Source organism: Lepus europaeus, chromosome 14, assembly GCF_033115175.1.
Source record: "Lepus europaeus isolate LE1 chromosome 14, mLepTim1.pri, whole genome shotgun sequence".
NCBI lineage: Eukaryota > Metazoa > Chordata > Mammalia > Lagomorpha > Leporidae > Lepus > Lepus europaeus.
The window spans coordinates 1,791,344-1,808,013 of record NC_084840.1 but is presented as its reverse complement, the minus strand read 5'-3'; the positions used below and the strand labels follow the sequence as shown (position 1 = coordinate 1,808,013).

At 64.5% G+C, this 16,670-nt stretch overlaps 1 protein-coding gene across 3 annotated transcripts in view; it reads right to left on the bottom strand.

The window, feature by feature from the left end:
- Positions 1-16,670, bottom strand: part of RGL1 (ral guanine nucleotide dissociation stimulator like 1) — a 209,908-nt gene that overhangs the window by 10,101 nt on the left and 183,137 nt on the right. For all 3 annotated transcript variants that reach the window (XM_062211487.1, XM_062211488.1, XM_062211489.1), the window contains 5 exons: positions 8,571-8,674; positions 6,417-6,501; positions 2,629-2,718; positions 1,617-1,703; positions 704-736 (listed from right to left, as the gene is read on the bottom strand). In XM_062211487.1, the coding sequence (XP_062067471.1) occupies positions 704-736; positions 1,617-1,703; positions 2,629-2,718; positions 6,417-6,501; positions 8,571-8,674 (399 nt within the window). The remainder of the gene's footprint in view (positions 1-703; positions 737-1,616; positions 1,704-2,628; positions 2,719-6,416; positions 6,502-8,570; positions 8,675-16,670) is intronic.

Sequence of the window (16,670 nt, the reverse complement as noted above, 5' to 3'; positions counted from 1 at the left end):
TAGGAGGGGAGGGGAGGAGGGGGAAGGGGGAGGGGGAGGAAGGGGGAAGGGAGGGTAGGAGGAAGGGAGGGTAGGAAGGGAGGGGGAGGGGGAGGAGGGAGGGGGGAGGGCAGGAGGAGGAGAGGGTAGGAAGGGAGAAGGAGGAGGGGGGAGAAGAGGAGGGGAGGCGGAGGGAAGGGGGAGGGGAGGGTAGGAAGGGAGAAGGAGGAGGGGGGAGAAGAGGAGAGGAAGAGGGGAGGAGGGGAGGGGGAAGGAAGGAGGAGGGAAGGAGAGAGGAGGGGTAGGAGGGGAGGGGAGGAGGGGGAAGGGGGGAGGGGGAGGAAGGGGTACGGGAGGAGAGGAGGGGAGGTAGGAGGAAGGGAGGGTAGGAAGGGAGGTGGAGGGGGAGGAGGGAGGAGGGGAGGGCAGGAGGAGGGGAGGGGAGGAAGGGAGAAGGAGGAGGGGGGGAAGAGGAGAGAAGAGGAGGGGGGAGGGGGGAGGGGAGGAGGGGCAGGGCGGTAGGTGGTCCCCCGTGGTCCCCGAGTTCTGGTGTCCTGGCCCCAGAGTGGAGGCTGAGACGCCCTCCTGGGCGTACAGGAAGCCCACACGGGGGTCCAGCGTGTGTGTCCAGCAGGGGCTGACCCATGCTTCCTGTGCCCACTTCTGCCACCCGGTCATGCCCCGGGAGAACACAGGAGCAAGAGGGACCCAGGCCCCCACTCACCCTTCTCCGCTTCTCAAAGTTGATCAGGCCGCCCTGCGAAAAACAGCAACAGTGAACACGGTGCCCCCCAGGCGTTCACGGCCCTGTGCTGCCACAGGCCACATGGCCACGGATCAGATGGCGCTCTCACGGGCACAGGCGCTGCATTGTGGCCTCGGGGAGGGAGAACCACCTCACAGCACAGGGCAGGCAAGCTGCCTGGACCCCTGAGGCAGCAGGGGGCATCCCAAACGGAGTCCAGGGCCTCACGGGAGCCTGTCAGAGGGGGGCCTCCTCCACACGGCTCCGTCCTCACCCCAACTGCCTCTCCCAGCGGCCAGGGTCACGGCCCAGACTCCCCACCCCGAGGGCTGTGCCCGCGATATACTGACACCACAAACGTGGACAGACAACAGGGCCTGGGAAACACAGAGCCGCTGCAGAGGCGGAACGCCGGCCACCCCAGGTGACCGAGCAGTCCCCAAAGCTCACTTCAAATCCCAGCCTTGTCCACGCAGTGCTTTGTCACTGTCACAGACAAGGAGGAAGAGGGGGCGGGCCGAGAACCCCTGGGCAGGTGGCAATAAAAAAAACTGCGTCACTGGGGATCCACAACCCTGGCCGGGCCCCTTCTAGGCCAAGGAGACGGTCAGGGCTCATCACGCCTGCCCTCTATCCACTGCACCTGAGGGCCTGCTCGAACCACTGCTGCCCAGGCGTCCTCGTCACACACCCTCACATGGCCGTGACCGTGACCCCTGTGCTGGGACGCTGCCCACTTGGGCGGCCACACCTCCCCCAGTGTCCAGCCACGTCCTGCTCTTTCCTGCCACGGTCTGTGTGTCCCCCAGCACTCAGCAGAGCAGGTGCACAAAGGCCCTGACAGCAGAGGGCAGAGGCGAGCCAGGTGCCCCCCTACCCCGCCTGAGCTCACCTCGATGTGGTCCTGCAGGGCGGTGTCCAGCATGGTGAGGTCAGTCAGGAAGGTGCCCAGGTAGGGCACAGTCCCCTGCATGACGCCCTGAGGAGCAATCAGAGAACAGCCAGGGTCAGCACGCACAAGGCCTGAGGCCTAACTGGAGGCCATGGGTGCTGAGCTGCACAAATGAATTCTCCAGCTCCTATCCAGGTGGGACAGGGGCTGCACGACCTCAGGCCAAGCTTCCAAAGTCACGGAGATCGCACACAGTGCCCGAGCACATCGCAGCGCAGCTCAGGGAGCAGCGCTGGGGGCCGGGTGGCCCCTGCGGGGGTATCCACCGTCAGCATGGAGGAGGGGCAGCGAGTGGTCACATGCCAGCTCAGGCCACCACGCCCCCTGCACCGCCACCAGCAAGGCCACTACTGAAACCTGGTGGCCTCCGTGTCCCACTGCTGAAGACGCAGATGCCAAATGCTGGCACCAGCAGGGCCGTCACAGGAAACCCACGCACACTCCCCAGGGAGCAGGCTTGTGTCCTACAACTGCCCTCGGGAGAGAAGGCGGGGCCCTCTGAGGGCAGTGGGGCTCTCACAGGGCCCGAGGCGAAGGGGCGGGGCCTCGAGCAGCTCTGTCAGCAGCCCGAGGCCCCCTCCAACGTGGGCATCGCCACGCCCTCACCTGAAACTCTTGTTCTTTTTGCTAACGGCTATTTTACACTTGTCTTTGAACAACCACAAAAGCTAGAAACGCCTGTGTGCCTGTAGGAGGAGGCGGCGAGGGGTGCCCCGTGCAGTCCCGCTCACGCTCCCTCCCTTCTGAGGAGCCGCCCAAGGCCACCTGCAGCAGGGCGAGGGCAAGCGCCGAGTCCAGGCCACGAAGCCTGAGCGACTAAGAAGACCAGGACGGGGGTCCTGGCAGCTCTCAGGCCACGCGGGGGTGGCAGGGCTGTGCGAGCCGGGCGGGGGGAGAGGGAGTAGGGCACGGGAGGAACCCCCACAGGCCCTGGGGAGCAGGAGGGACCCACCATGTCTTTCTGGAGCTGCAGCCGCCGCTGGCTACGCTTCTGGTTCTCTTTCACGCTGCTGTCCAGGTTGGCGAACTTGGAGGTTCCCTCCTAGGAAGGAGCACACACAGAGGGCCTGGTGGCCACATGTCCTAGAGGCCTCCACTCGTCCCCTTCCCTGTGCCAAGGGCCTGCTCTGCAATTCCTGGCCTGGATGCACAAGCACAGACCCTCGAGCACTGTGACAGCCCAGGCCCCACACGGCGCCCCTGTGACAGCCCAGGCCCAGGCCCTACATGGCACCCCTGACACAGCCCAGGCCCAGTCCCCGTACGGCGTCACTGACATAGCCCAGGCCCCGCATGGCGTCCCTGTGACAGCCCAGGCCCAGGCCCTGCATGGCACCCCTGACACAGCCCAGGCCCAAGCCCTGCACGGCGCCCCTGTGACAGCCTAGGCCCCACACGGCGCCCCTGTGACAGCCCAGGCCCAGGCCCTACATGGCACCCCTGACACAGCCCAGGCCCAGGCCCTGCACAGTGTCACTGTGACAGCCCAGGCCCAGGCCCCGCACGGCGCCCCTGTGACAGCCCAGGCCCCGCACGGCGCCCCTGTGACAGCCCAGGCCCAGGCCCCACACGGCGCCCCTGTGACAGCCCAGGCCCAGGCCCTACATGGCACCCCTGACACAGCCCAGGCCCAGGCCCCGCATGGCGTCACTGACACAGCCCAGGCCCAGGCCCAGGCCCTGCATGGCACCCCTGACACAGCCCAGCCCCAGGCCCTACATGGCACCCCTGACACAGCCCAGGCCCAGGCCCCACATGGCGTCACTGACACAGCCCAGGCCCAGGCCCTGCACAGTGTCCCTGTGACAGCCTAGGCCCCGCACGGCGACCCTGTGACAGCTCAGGTCCCACTCGGTGTCACTGTGCACAGCGTCACTGTGCCCAGCCCGGGCCCCACACAGGCACAGTTTTGCCATCTTGGCCCTGTGAGAGAGATGGCCCTGTCCTGGGGTGTCTGAGGAACGCAGTACCTGGGAGGCCAGCTCAGGTCTCTGTGTCCCCTGTGCAGGGCCCACAGCCAGCCCCACCCCCTCCTGGCACCTGTGCCAGCTCACTTCTCCATGGGACTCCCAGGGAGCTACTGCTTGGCAACTTTTCCAAGACCACCAAGAGCAGCCTGCCACAAAGACATCCCCCCTGCTCCCGACACGATGGCCCAGAGGTGTGGCACGTGGAGGTGACCAACAGGTTCAATGCAGCAGCAGGGGCCACGAGAGAGGGCTTACTGAGGACACGCTCGGCACGGGGAAGGAGAGGAGGACCTGGGGAGGGCCCACGGGCGCAGTGACTGCCGTGCCCCCGAGAGGTGCGGGGAACGCACTGCAGGCGCCCACCTGCCCCTCCTCTGAGACCTCACTGAAACCCCCACCCACGGCACCTGCGCCTTCCATGCTTTCCTTTCTGGGCCCCATCCTCGACCTCCACTCGGATCCGTGGAACCTTCCAGAAGCTCCCGTGGCGGCAGTATCCAGCCATCCTCCTGCCTTCCTGTGCCCACGCTCTCCTGGTCCTCCTTTCCTTCCGCCACGGCTACCGCGTTGTGTTGTGCTGCATTCGCACCTGTGGAGACCCTCGCCAGTCCCCATGTCCTCTCCCTCCCGTGGGGGCAGAGCTCTCGCCCGCCCGAGGCCCACTGTGCCCTGCCACCGCCCCAGCACGACGGGCCCAGGGCTCAGAGCTCTTGTCTTCTACCAGCTCTGGGAGGGCCTCGCCCACCAGCACTGGAGACGGCATGGCTCCAACGTCTCCTGCTCCAGTTCGCCTGTGACAGCTTACGGAGCACACCTACACATCCACCTGTCTCCAGCAGTCATGTCTGGGGGCTCTCGGGGAGTTATCTACGTCGGTTCAGCCAGAAGTGAGTCTCACCAAGAGCCACGAGAAGCAAGATTTCTTGTGGTTTTAAAGTCGCGGCCCCCCCAGTCACTGCTCACAATCATCTGTTTCAGAAACCTAAGGACTGGGACGTCGTTCCCTGACAGTCAAGAGGAAAAGCAGATTTTGGTAGGCGAGGCAGGGGGGGCACGCTGCACCTGCCCAGCTGCAGAAGGCAGGCTGCGGAACCCCGGACCAGCAGCAGCAAGCCAGCGTGCAGACCCAGCAGGGGCAGGGCCGGGAGGCTGCCTCGTGCTTCTGCGAACCTCAGTCCGCCAGGTCCACGCCTCACTCCGTGCTGAGAACCTATAACCACACAGTCTGCACGAAGAGCAGTCAACAGAGGACGAGCACCCAAAGCGCCAGCGACTCACCGACGGGGCTGCTCCAAGCCTGTCAGTTCTCAGGAATTTGAGCCACACAGGAGAACACTCCGTGTTCTGGGGTGCACGTGTGCACCAAGGTTTATGGGGGCCTGTCTGCCATGGCTTTGCTCCTCGGTTCCGGCAGCGAGCTGCACAGGGTTCACCTGATCTGCAGGGAACATGACCCAGGGCTGCCACGCTCCGTGCACATGGCTGCAGCCAGCCCGGCTTCACACTGTGGACAGGAGGACCACCAGGCCACCTCCTTCCACCTGGAGTCGGTAAGTCCAGGGAGACAGGAAGCAGCGAGGCATGCGGTCCCCACATGGACCCGTCAGCGCCCCGTCAGGTCGCCTGGACCCAAAGTCGGACGCCAGGACAAGCTGCCCTGTGCACATTGTCTGCTGCAGGGCCGTGGTGGGCGCATCGCGGAGTCACGGCAGCAAGCGGAGCTGGCATGCCGACGCTCGCTCCAGGCCTCGGGGACACAAAAGCAACAGAGACGCCCCCAGGAGGCCTCAGGCCGCAGAGACATGGGCAGGCGCAGGACAGAGGAGCACAGGACCTGGGGGACCAGGGAAGCTGGCCCACACTGTCGTGAAGCTGAGCGGCTGGGAGGGCGCAGCAGACACGCACGGGGTGCTAGCCTCGACGTCCACTCCTCCCCCACTCTCCTGGGCACGCCTGGGCGGGATGGAGACCCTCACATCGGCACAGAGCCTGCAGGCTTAGCTGTGCTCCGTCCTCAGAGTACTCTGAGGTCAGGAGTGCAGCCGCTGGGGTCTCCGGCTACAGATGCAGGAGGAAGACAAGAGCCGCGTCTTCCAGGTGTCCAGGCAGGGCCGCCCCTGCCCCCAGGGAGGGGAGGGAGCACACGGCCGCACAACTGCCTGCCTTCCCACCGCCCCCGCCGTGGGACACAACCACCGAACGGCTTCTCTGGCCCGCAGGAGGCCCTCGATCGTGGAGACGGGAGACGTGGGGGTCAGTGCAGCACTGGGCATGTGGGCGGGCCCCAGCCCTGCTGGAGTCCTGACCAACCCTCTCTGTCGAGCTCCCCCGAGGCGCCCCGCATCCCACTCTCGCGTGTAAGTCGCGAGGGCAGGCGGAGCCACGTGTCAGCTCCACCACCTACGACGTGGGCTCCTCAGGGCCCGCGACAGCCACTTCACAGAGGCTGTGGAGCCGCTGGCCTGGGCCAGCTCCCATGACCGGCCCCAGCCTGCGGTTTCTTTGTGTCCGACTCACCACCTGGACGGCGAACCCCCCGGCTCACTGCCTTCTAGAGGCAGGGCCGGTGCTGCAGCCTGGCCCAGTGCAGGGCGTGGCGTCGTGGCCGTGGCTCCTCGCGCTGAGGAGCGCAGCCCTGCACGCCTGAACTCCAGTGTCACCGTCGGGCGGGTCGCAGAGGAGAGCAATGGACTTGGAAGTCTCGGCGCCCGCGCAAGCCAAGGGGCCGCTGAGCCCCCGCGTGGCCCCGCGTGGCCCTCCCGAGCCTCACCTTCATCAGCAGCTCCCGGCTGGTCAAGTGGTTGCTGTGGTCTGAGAAGATGTCCGAGAGCTCCCCCAGCATCAGCACGCGGTCCCTGCGAGGGAGACGAGGCGCACGGTCACCCGCCGTCCTGGGGACAGGTGCCAGGGCACAGGGCTGACCCACAGGTTCTGCAGGGCTGCTTCTGACTGCAAAGCGGACACGGCCGCCATGAGCGGCACAGCAGCCTGCCTTGCTGTGGTGACAGAAAAGACCGAGCTGTGTGGTGAGGTGAAAACCGTCGACCACAGCCAGCCCAGACGCAGCCCAGCAGGACCCCACAGGTGGCCCGAGGCCAGCGTTCCGCCCTGAGAGCCAGAGCAGACGCTGCAGCCAATGGGGTGCGACAGACCCCACTTGCAGAGCCAGCCTGGGCTAGCTCGCGCCCTCCTGCCTTCCATCTCCTTGTGTGTGCAGTGCACATGCCACGGCCCCCGCGCAGGCGCCAGCCCGTGCCTCGGTGAGTGAGTCAGCATCTCCACCCAGCACTGCTCACACTGAGGACAGTGGCATCCCCAGGAGAAGGCACGAGACACGCAGGCGCCCTGTCCACCAGAACCACGGCTGAGACAGCTTCGGCGGCGGCTGTGGGGCCTCTCCAGCACGGGGGCCCTGTGCGGCAGCCGGCTGGCAGGAGACAAGCCACACTCACCTCGCACAGGGACAGCTTTGCTTGCTTTCCACAGAGTTTAGGAACAGACCAGGCAGACCAGGCACAAGTCTGGGCACTTAACTTGCGCTTCACCCTCCAACGTGTGGGGCCAGCAGCCTCAGGCTGGCCAAGTGACTCCATCATGGTCTCCCCGGCAGCCCCGAAGAAAGGCCGGCAGGACCACTGCTCTCGAGGCCAGAAGCGGCCGCAACTGAGCCAGGCTCTATTTTACACCTGCCCATCCTTGGGTCTCGATGCCAGGTGTCCGGGGAGGGGGGCGGGTACTGCCCAGAGGAGCGAGGGGGATGGGGGTTGCCAAGGATGAGTCTCCCGCCACACGAGGGTTCCCAGGAGCCACGTCTTCCCTGAGTTGCGTGTGTAGGGCAGAAGCCACCAGCTCATCTCCCACACACAGCCGCCATCGTCATCAAAAAGAGAAAGAAGGATGCAGGGACTCTGGCAGCCGCTCGCGGAGGCAGCCACGGCCAGGCCTGAGGTCATCAGTGCAGCTCTCACGTCTACTCGCCACGCATCTTGGGCAATGGCCCGGCTTCTGCCTGGACAGGGGCCGTGCTCCCCGACACGCGCTCCTAGCCTGCCCGCTGCTGCCTTTCAGGACGCAGATCCAGTTTACAAAACCAGCGGTCGGCCACCGCCCCACGGAAGCTCAGCCCGGGCCACTGCGATGGCGACAGAGGCAACACTGACACACCGCAGGGTCCTGCTGATCACGTGACCCGCACACTGACGCGCTCTGTAACCAAGAACCTGCTGTCCTAGCAGGCGGCCAGCGGACCACACCTCTGGACCACGCAGCTGTCCTGTGGCTTCCTGTTCTCTGGCTACGTCGGAGCCTGCCCCTGTGGTGGGACCACGCTTGGTTGAGACTGGGCAAAGGGGACTTGTGGTCATTCTCTGAGCCCCGATACAACCCTGGCCTCCACGTGGGCACTGCCTGGGGCAGGACCGCGAGGGCCCCTCCCCCTCCCCCACGCCTCTGGTCTGCAAGGAAGGTTCTGGAAATGCAAGAGACAGCAACAGAGAAATAGCATGAAATTAAGTTGTTCACGGTTCTAATAAGAAGTGTGCAGGGAGAGAAGCAGAGGCCACGGGCCGTGAAGTGCTCAGTCAGGTGCCTGCGAAGGCGCACGTGGCAGGTCCACGGACACCACCAGGCTTCCGATGTGCCGCCGCACAAACCCAGCCACGCCCCAGCCGCACGTGGCACGCCTCGGGGCTCTGGAAGGTGGGAGAGACACGGCGGTGCTGTGCGCAGCACAATCGCCCCCCTTCAAGCCCGGGAGGTGAGCACAGCCATTGATCACCCTGGCTTTGCCACAGGTCGAGGGCGGTCTGAGCCACACTAAGCCTTGCCTGGGGCCCACGGCGGCCACGCAGGAAGTGCCCGCAATGCACAGGGCATCCCTGACACGCTCTGAACGGAGAATAGTAGGTGGAGGTTGGGAACTCACTTGGGGACCGCGGCCCACGTCTTCTTTAACCGGTAGACGGAGTTGGACTGCAGTGCCGACACGATGGCCCGCAGGGAGGAGAAGTTCTTCAGTAGCCGGCATTCCTGTTGGGGAGTGATGGACAGGGACGTGGTGAGGTGGGGGAGTGATGGACAGGGACGTGGTGAGGTGGGGGAGTGATGGACAGGGACGTGGTGAGGTGGGGGAGTGATGGACACAGGGACGTGGTGAGGTGGGGGGAGTGATGGACAGGGACGTGGTGAGGTGGGGGAGTGATGGACAGGGACGTGGTGAGGTGGGGGAGAGACGGACAGGGACGTGGTGAGGTGGGGGAATGATGGACACAGGGACATGGTGAAGTGGAGGAGTGATGGACACAGGGACGTGGTGAGGCGGGGGAGTGATGGACACAGGGACGTGGTGAGGCGGGGGAGTGATGGACAGGGACGTGGTGAGGTGGGGGAGTGATGGACAGGGACGTGGTGAGGTGGGGGAGTGATGGACAGGGACGTGGTGAGGTGGGGGAGTGATGGACAGGGACGTGGTGAGGTGGGGGGAGTGATGGACAGGGACGTGGTGAGGTGGGGGAGTGATGGACAGGGACGTGGTGAGGTAGGGGGAGTGATGGACAGGGACGTGGTGAGGTGGGGGAGTGATGGACAGGGACGTGGTGAGGTGGGGGGAGTGATGGACAGGGACGTGGTGAGGTGGGGGAGTGATGGACACAGGGACGTGGTGAGGTGGGGGAGTGATGGACACAGGGACGTGGTGAGGTGGGGGAGTGATGGACAGGGACGTGGTGAGGTGGGGGGAGTGATGGACAGGGACGTGGGTGAGGTGGGGGAGAGATGGACAGGGACGTGGTAAGGTGGGGGGAGTGATGGACAGGGACGTGGTGAGGTGGGGGAGTGATGGACAGGGACGTGGTGAGGTGGGGGAGTGATGGACAGGGACGTGGTGAGGTGGGGGAGTGATGGACACAGGGACGTGGTGAGGTGGGGGAGTGATGGACAGGGACGTGGTGAGGTGGGGGGAGTGATGGACACAGGGACGTGGTGAGGTGGGGGGAGTGATGGACAGGGACGTGGTGAGGTGGGGGGAGTGATGGACACAGGGACGTGGTGAGGTGGGGGGAGTGATGGACAGGGACGTGGTGAGGTGGGGGAGAGATGGACAGGGACGTGGTGAGGTGGGGGAATGATGGACACAGGGACATGGTGAAGTGGAGGAGTGATGGACACAGGGACGTGGTGAGGTGGGGGAGTGATGGACACAGGGACGTGGTGAGGTAGGGGGAGTGATGGACAGGGACGTGGTGAGGTAGGGGGAGTGATGGACAGGGACGTGGTGAGGTGGGGGAGTGATGGACAGGGACGTGGTGAGGTGGGGGAGTGATGGACAGGGATGTGGTGAGGTGGGGGGAGTGATGGACAGGGACGTGGTGAGGTGGGGGAGTGATGGACAGGGACGTGGTGAGGTAGGGGGAGTGATGGACAGGGACGGGGTGAGGTGGGGGAGTGATGGACAGGGACGTGGTGAGGTGGGGGGAGTGATGGACAGGGACGTGGTGAGGTGGGGGAGTGATGGACACAGGGACGTGGTGAGGTGGGGGAGTGATGGACACAGGGACGTGGTGAGGTGGGGGAGTGATGGACAGGGACGTGGTGAGGTAGGGGGAGTGATGGACAGGGACGTGGTGAGGTGGGGGAGTGATGGACAGGGACGTGGTGAGGTGGGGGAGTGATGGACAGGGACGTGGTGAGGTGGGGGGAGTGATGGACAGGGACGTGGTGAGGTGGGGGGAGTGATGGAAAGGGACGTGGTGAGGTGGGGGAGTGATGGACAGGGACGTGGTGAGGTGGGGGAGTGATGGACAGGGACGTGGTGAGGTGGGGGGAGTGATGGACAGGGACGTGGTGAGGTGGGGGGTGTGATGGACACAGGGACGTGGTGAGGTGGGGGGAGTGATGGACATGGGACGTGGTGAGGTGGGGAGTGATGGACAGGGACGTGGTGAGGTGGGGGAGAGATGGACAGGGACGTGGTGAGGTGGGGGGAATGATGGACAGGGACGTGGTGAGGTGGGGGGAGTGATGGACAGGGACTTGGTGAGGTAGGGGGAGTGATGGACACAGGGATGTGGTGAGGTGGGGGAGTGATGGACAGGGACGTGGTGAGGTGGGGGAGTGATGGACACAGGGAAAAGGTGAGGTGGGGGAGTGATGGACAGGGACGTGGTGAGGTAGGGGGAGTGATGGACAGGGACGTGGTGAGGTGGGGGAGAGATGGACAGGGACGTGGTGAGGTAGGGGAGTGATGGACACAGGGACGTGGTGAGGTGGGGGAGTGATGGTCACAGGGATGTGGTGAGGTGGGGGGAGTGATGGACAGGGACGTGGTGAGGTGGGGGAGAGATGGACAGGGACGTGGTGAGGTGGGGGAATGATGGACACAGGGACATGGTGAAGTGGAGGAGTGATGGACACAGGGACGTGGTGAGGTGGGGGAGTGATGGACACAGGGACGTGGTGAGGTAGGGGGAGTGATGGACAGGGACGTGGTGAGGTAGGGGGAGTGATGGACAGGGACGTGGTGAGGTGGGGGAGTGATGGACAGGGACGTGGTGAGGTGGGGGAGTGATGGACAGGGATGTGGTGAGGTGGGGGGAGTGATGGACAGGGACGTGGTGAGGTGGGGGAGTGATGGACAGGGACGTGGTGAGGTAGGGGGAGTGATGGACAGGGACGTGGTGAGGTGGGGGAGTGATGGACAGGGACGTGGTGAGGTGGGGGGAGTGATGGACAGGGACGTGGTGAGGTGGGGGAGTGATGGACACAGGGACGTGGTGAGGTGGGGGAGTGATGGACACAGGGACGTGGTGAGGTGGGGGAGTGATGGACAGGGACGTGGTGAGGTGGGGGGAGTGATGGACAGGGACGTGGTGAGGTAGGGGGAGTGATGGACAGGGACGTGGTGAGGTGGGGGAGTGATGGACAGGGACGTGGTGAGGTGGGGGAGTGATGGACAGGGACGTGGTGAGGTGGGGGGAGTGATGGACAGGGACGTGGTGAGGTGGGGGGAGTGATGGAAAGGGACGTGGTGAGGTGGGGGAGTGATGGACAGGGACGTGGTGAGGTGGGGGAGTGATGGACAGGGACGTGGTGAGGTGGGGGGAGTGATGGACAGGGACGTGGTGAGGTGGGGGGTGTGATGGACACAGGGACGTGGTGAGGTGGGGGGAGTGATGGACATGGGACGTGGTGAGGTGGGGAGTGATGGACAGGGACGTGGTGAGGTGGGGGAGAGATGGACAGGGACGTGGTGAGGTGGGGGGAATGATGGACAGGGACGTGGTGAGGTGGGGGGAGTGATGGACAGGGACTTGGTGAGGTAGGGGGAGTGATGGACACAGGGATGTGGTGAGGTGGGGGAGTGATGGACAGGGACGTGGTGAGGTGGGGGAGTGATGGACACAGGGACGTGGTGAGGTGGGGGAGTGATGGACAGGGACGTGGTGAGGTAGGGGGAGTGATGGACAGGGACGTGGTGAGGTGGGGGAGAGATGGACAGGGACGTGGTGAGGTAGGGGAGTGATGGACACAGGGACGTGGTGAGGTGGGGGAGTGATGGACACAGGGACGTGGTGAGGTGGGGGAGTGATGGTCACAGGGATGTGGTGAGGTGGGGGGAGTGATGGACAGGGACGTGGTGAGGTGGGGGAGTGATGGACACAGGGACGTGGTGAGGCGGGGGAGTGATGGACAGGGATGTGGTGAGGTGGGGGGAGTGATGGACAGGGACGTGGTGAGGTGGGGGAGTGATGGACAGGGACGTGGTGAGGTGGGGGAGTGATGGACAGGGACGTGGTGAGGTGGGGGAGTGATGGACAGGGACGTGGTGAGGTGGGGGGAGTGATGGACAGGGACGTGGTGAGGTGGGGGGAGTGATGGAAAGGGACGTGGTGAGGTGGGGGAGTGATGGACAGGGATGTGGTGAGGTGAGGGGAGTGATGGACACAGGGACGTGGTGAGGCGGGGGAGTGATGGACACAGGGACGTGGTGAGGTGGGGGGAGTGATGGACAGGGACGTGGTGAGTTAGGGGGAGTGATGGACAGTGACGTGGTGAGGCGGGGGAGTGATGGACACAGGGACGTGGTGAGGTGGGGGAGTGATGGACAGGGACGTGGTGAGGCGGGGGAGTGATGGACACAGGGACGTGGTAAGGCGGGGGGAGTGATGGACACAGGGACGTGGTGAGGCGGGGGAGTGATGGACACAGGGACGTGGTGAGGTGGGGGAGTGATGGACAGGGACGTGGTGAGGTAGGGGGAGTGATGGACAGGGACGTGGTGAGGTAGGGGGAGTGATGGACAGGGACGTGGTGAGGCGGGGGAGTGATGGACACAGGGACGTACGTGGTGAGGCGGGGGAGTGATGGACAGGGACGTGGTGAGGCGGGGGAGTGATGGACAAGGACGTGGTGAGGCGGGGGAGTGATGGACACAGGGACGTGGTGAGGTGGGGGAGTGATGGACAGGGACGTGGTGAGGTAGGGGGAGTGATCTACAGGGACGTGGTGAGGTAGGGGGAGTGATGGACAGGGACGTGGTGAGGCGGGGGAGTGATGGACACAGGGACGTACGTGGTGAGGCGGGGGAGTGATGGACAGGGACGTGGTGAGGCGGGGGAGTGATGGACAGGGACGTGGTGAGGTGGGGGGAGTGATGGACAGTGACGTGGTGAGGCGGGGGAGTGATGGACACAGGGACGTGGTGAGGCGGGGGAGTGATGGACAGGGACGTGGTGAGGTGGGGGGAGTGATGGACACAGGGACGTGGTGAGGTGGGGGAGAGATGGACAGGGACGTGGTGAGGTAGGGGAGTGATGGACACAGGGACGTGGTGAGGCGGGGGAGTGATGGACACAGGGACGTGGTGAGGCGGGGGAGTGATGGACAGGGACGTGGTGAGGTGGGGGGAGTGATGGACAGGGACGTGGTGAGGTGGGGGAGTGATGGACAGGGACGTGGTGAGGTAGGGGAGTGATGGACACAGGGACGTGGTGAGGCGGGGGAGTGATGGGCACAGGGACGTGGTGAGGTGGGGGGAGTGATGGACAGGGACGTGGTGAGGTAGGGGGAGTGATGGACAGTGACGTGGTGAGGCGGGGGAGTGATGGACACAGGGACGTGGTGAGGCGGGGGAGTGATGGACACAGGGACGTGGTAAGGCGGGGGGAGTGATGGACACAGGGACGTGGTGAGGCGGGGGAGTGATGGACACAGGGACGTGGTGACGTGGGGGGAGTGATGGACAGGGATGTGGTGAGGTGAGGGGAGTGATGGACAGTGACGTGGTGAGGTGGGGGAGTGATGGACACAGGGACGTGTGAGGTGGGGGGAGTGATGGACACAGGGACGTGGTGAGGTGGGGGAGTGATGGACAGGGACGTGGTGAGGTGGGGGAGTGATGGACAGTGATGTGGTGAGGCGGGGGAGTGATGGACACAGGGACGTGGTGAGGTAGGGGGAGTGATGGACAGGGACGTGGTGAGGTGGGGGAGTGATGGACAGGGACGTGGTGAGGTAGGGGGAGTGATGGACAGGGACGTGGTGAGGTGGGGGAGTGATGGACAGGGATTTGGTGAGGTGGGGGAGTGATGGACAGGGACGTGGTGAGGTAGGGGAGTGATGGACAGTGACGTGGTGAGGTGGGGGAGTGATGGACACAGGGACGTGTGAGGTGGGGGGAGTGATGGACACAGGGACGTGGTGAGGTGGGGGAGTGATGGACAGGGACGTGGTGAGGTGGGGGAGTGATGGACAGTGATGTGGTGAGGCGGGGGAGTGATGGACACAGGGACGTGGTGAGGTAGGGGGAGTGATGGACAGGGACGTGGTGAGGTGGGGGAGTGATGGACAGGGACGTGGTGAGGTAGGGGGAGTGATGGACAGGGACGTGGTGAGGTGGGGGAGTGATGGACAGGGACGTGGTGAGGTAGGGGGAGTGATGGACAGGGACGTGGTGAGGTAGGGGGAGTGATGGACAGGGACGTGGTGAGGCGGGGGAGTGATGGACACAGGGACGTACGTGGTGAGGCGGGGGAGTGATGGACAGGGACGTGGTGAGGCGGGGGAGTGATGGACACAGGGACGTGGTGAGGCGGGGGGAGTGATGGACAGGGACGTGGTGAGGCGGGGGAGTGATGGACAGGGACGTGGTGAGGTGCTGGTTTCCTGCTCCAGAGCTACCCAGCCGCTATGGATTCCGCCCTCGAATCTGCAGCTGTGTAAACACGCACACAAGCGGCCCCTCCTCCCACCGCGGGCACGGAGACTCAGGGATTCTGGCCCGTGTGCTTGCTTTCCGGCCTCTAACACACTGTCTGTGGCTGTTACAGTTCTACAGCTTCCAGCTTTCCCAGTGAAAACACGAATGGGGGTCATCTATGGCGCTGTTGTGCTAGAGAAAGGAACTTCCTTCTGGGAGCGCTCAGGGACTGGAGCCTGTGTACCACACACACACACACGGGACACTCAGGACGAGGGTGGGCCCTGTGCACCCCCACACACACACACAGGACACTCAGGACGAGGGTGGGCCCTGTGCACCCAGACACACACACACAGGACACTCAGGACGAGGGTGGGCCCTGTGCACCCAGACACACACACACGGGACACTCAGGACGAGGGTGGGCCCTGTGCACCCAGACACACACACACGGGACACTCAGGACGAGGGTGGGCCCTGTGCACCCCCACACACACACGGGACACTGAGGACGAGGGTGGGCCTGTGAACCCAGACACACACACACGGGACACTCAGGACGAGGGTGGGCCCTGTGCACCCAGACACACACGGGACACTCAGGACAAGGGTGGCCCTGTGAACCCAGACAGGGCTGGGCGCAGCAGCCACATTGGGTGCAGATGGCGTTGACCATCTCTGACCCACCCTGTCCTGAGATACCAGCTCAGGAATGAAAGCTCACCAAGTGATCAGCTTCGGCTTTTGTGGCGTTAGCCGAGGGGAAACATGTTTATTCACATTCATTTGGTTTCAAATTGGCTTGTCCTGCAACCACACACATCTAGAAACACCTTGGCACATCTGTGCTTCCAAAGTAGGCTGGGATTTTAAAATAAAATTGCTTTTTCTTTTAAGAGTAATTTACTTGAAGGTCAGAGAGAGAGAGAGAGAGATTGGTCTTTCATCTGCTGGTTCACTCCCCAAATGGCTGCAACATCCCACCGCCTCCCTAAAGGACCCAAAGGGGCAGAAGCTCACAGAGGGCAGGGGCTCACGGGGCTCACAGGGCTCACAGGGGCAGGGCTCACCGGGGTCAGGGGCTCACAGGGGGCAGGGGCTCACAGGGGCTTAGGGGCTCACAGGGCTCACAGGGGTCAGGGCTCACAGGGGCTTAGGGGTTCACAGGGCTCACAGGGGTCAGGGCTCACAGGGGTCAGGGGCTCACAGGGGTCACAGGGGTCAGAGGTCACAGGGGTCAGGGGCTCACAGGGCTCACAGGGGTCAGGGCTCACAGGGGGTCAGGGGCTCCCAGGGCTCACAGGGGGTCAGGGCTCACAGGGGCAGGGCTCACAGGGGTCAGGGCTCACAGGGGGCAGGGGCTCCCAAGGCTCCCAGGGGTCAGGGCTCCCAGGGGTCAGGGGCTCACCCAGCACTGGTGACCACCTGCCTGGATGCTGTCACTTTCTCACGGAGGCACAACAGGACCTGAGCAGGCTCTGGGGATGAGCGCACCCTGAATGAGATCTGGGTGTGCAGCCCTGAGACACAAACTAGGGTCCCAAGGAGGTGGCCAGGCGCAGGCCACTGATGCTGGGATGAAGCTCGGCCCAGGGTACTGCCCGGCCACAGCCTGCACTGTGCTGAGGGCAGAGGGCAGAGGGCAGAGGGCAGAGGACGTGGCAGGAACAGCGCTGCTGCAGGTGCCACAGCCTCGGTGGGGCACCCAGTGCACAGGAGTGGGCTGGACGCCAGTCTCACAGGAAAAATAAGCCTGCTCCCAAGGGACGACGGCACCTGTCTCCCTGCCTGCCCCCCTCCCTCCCTGCCTGCCTCCCTCTCTCCCTC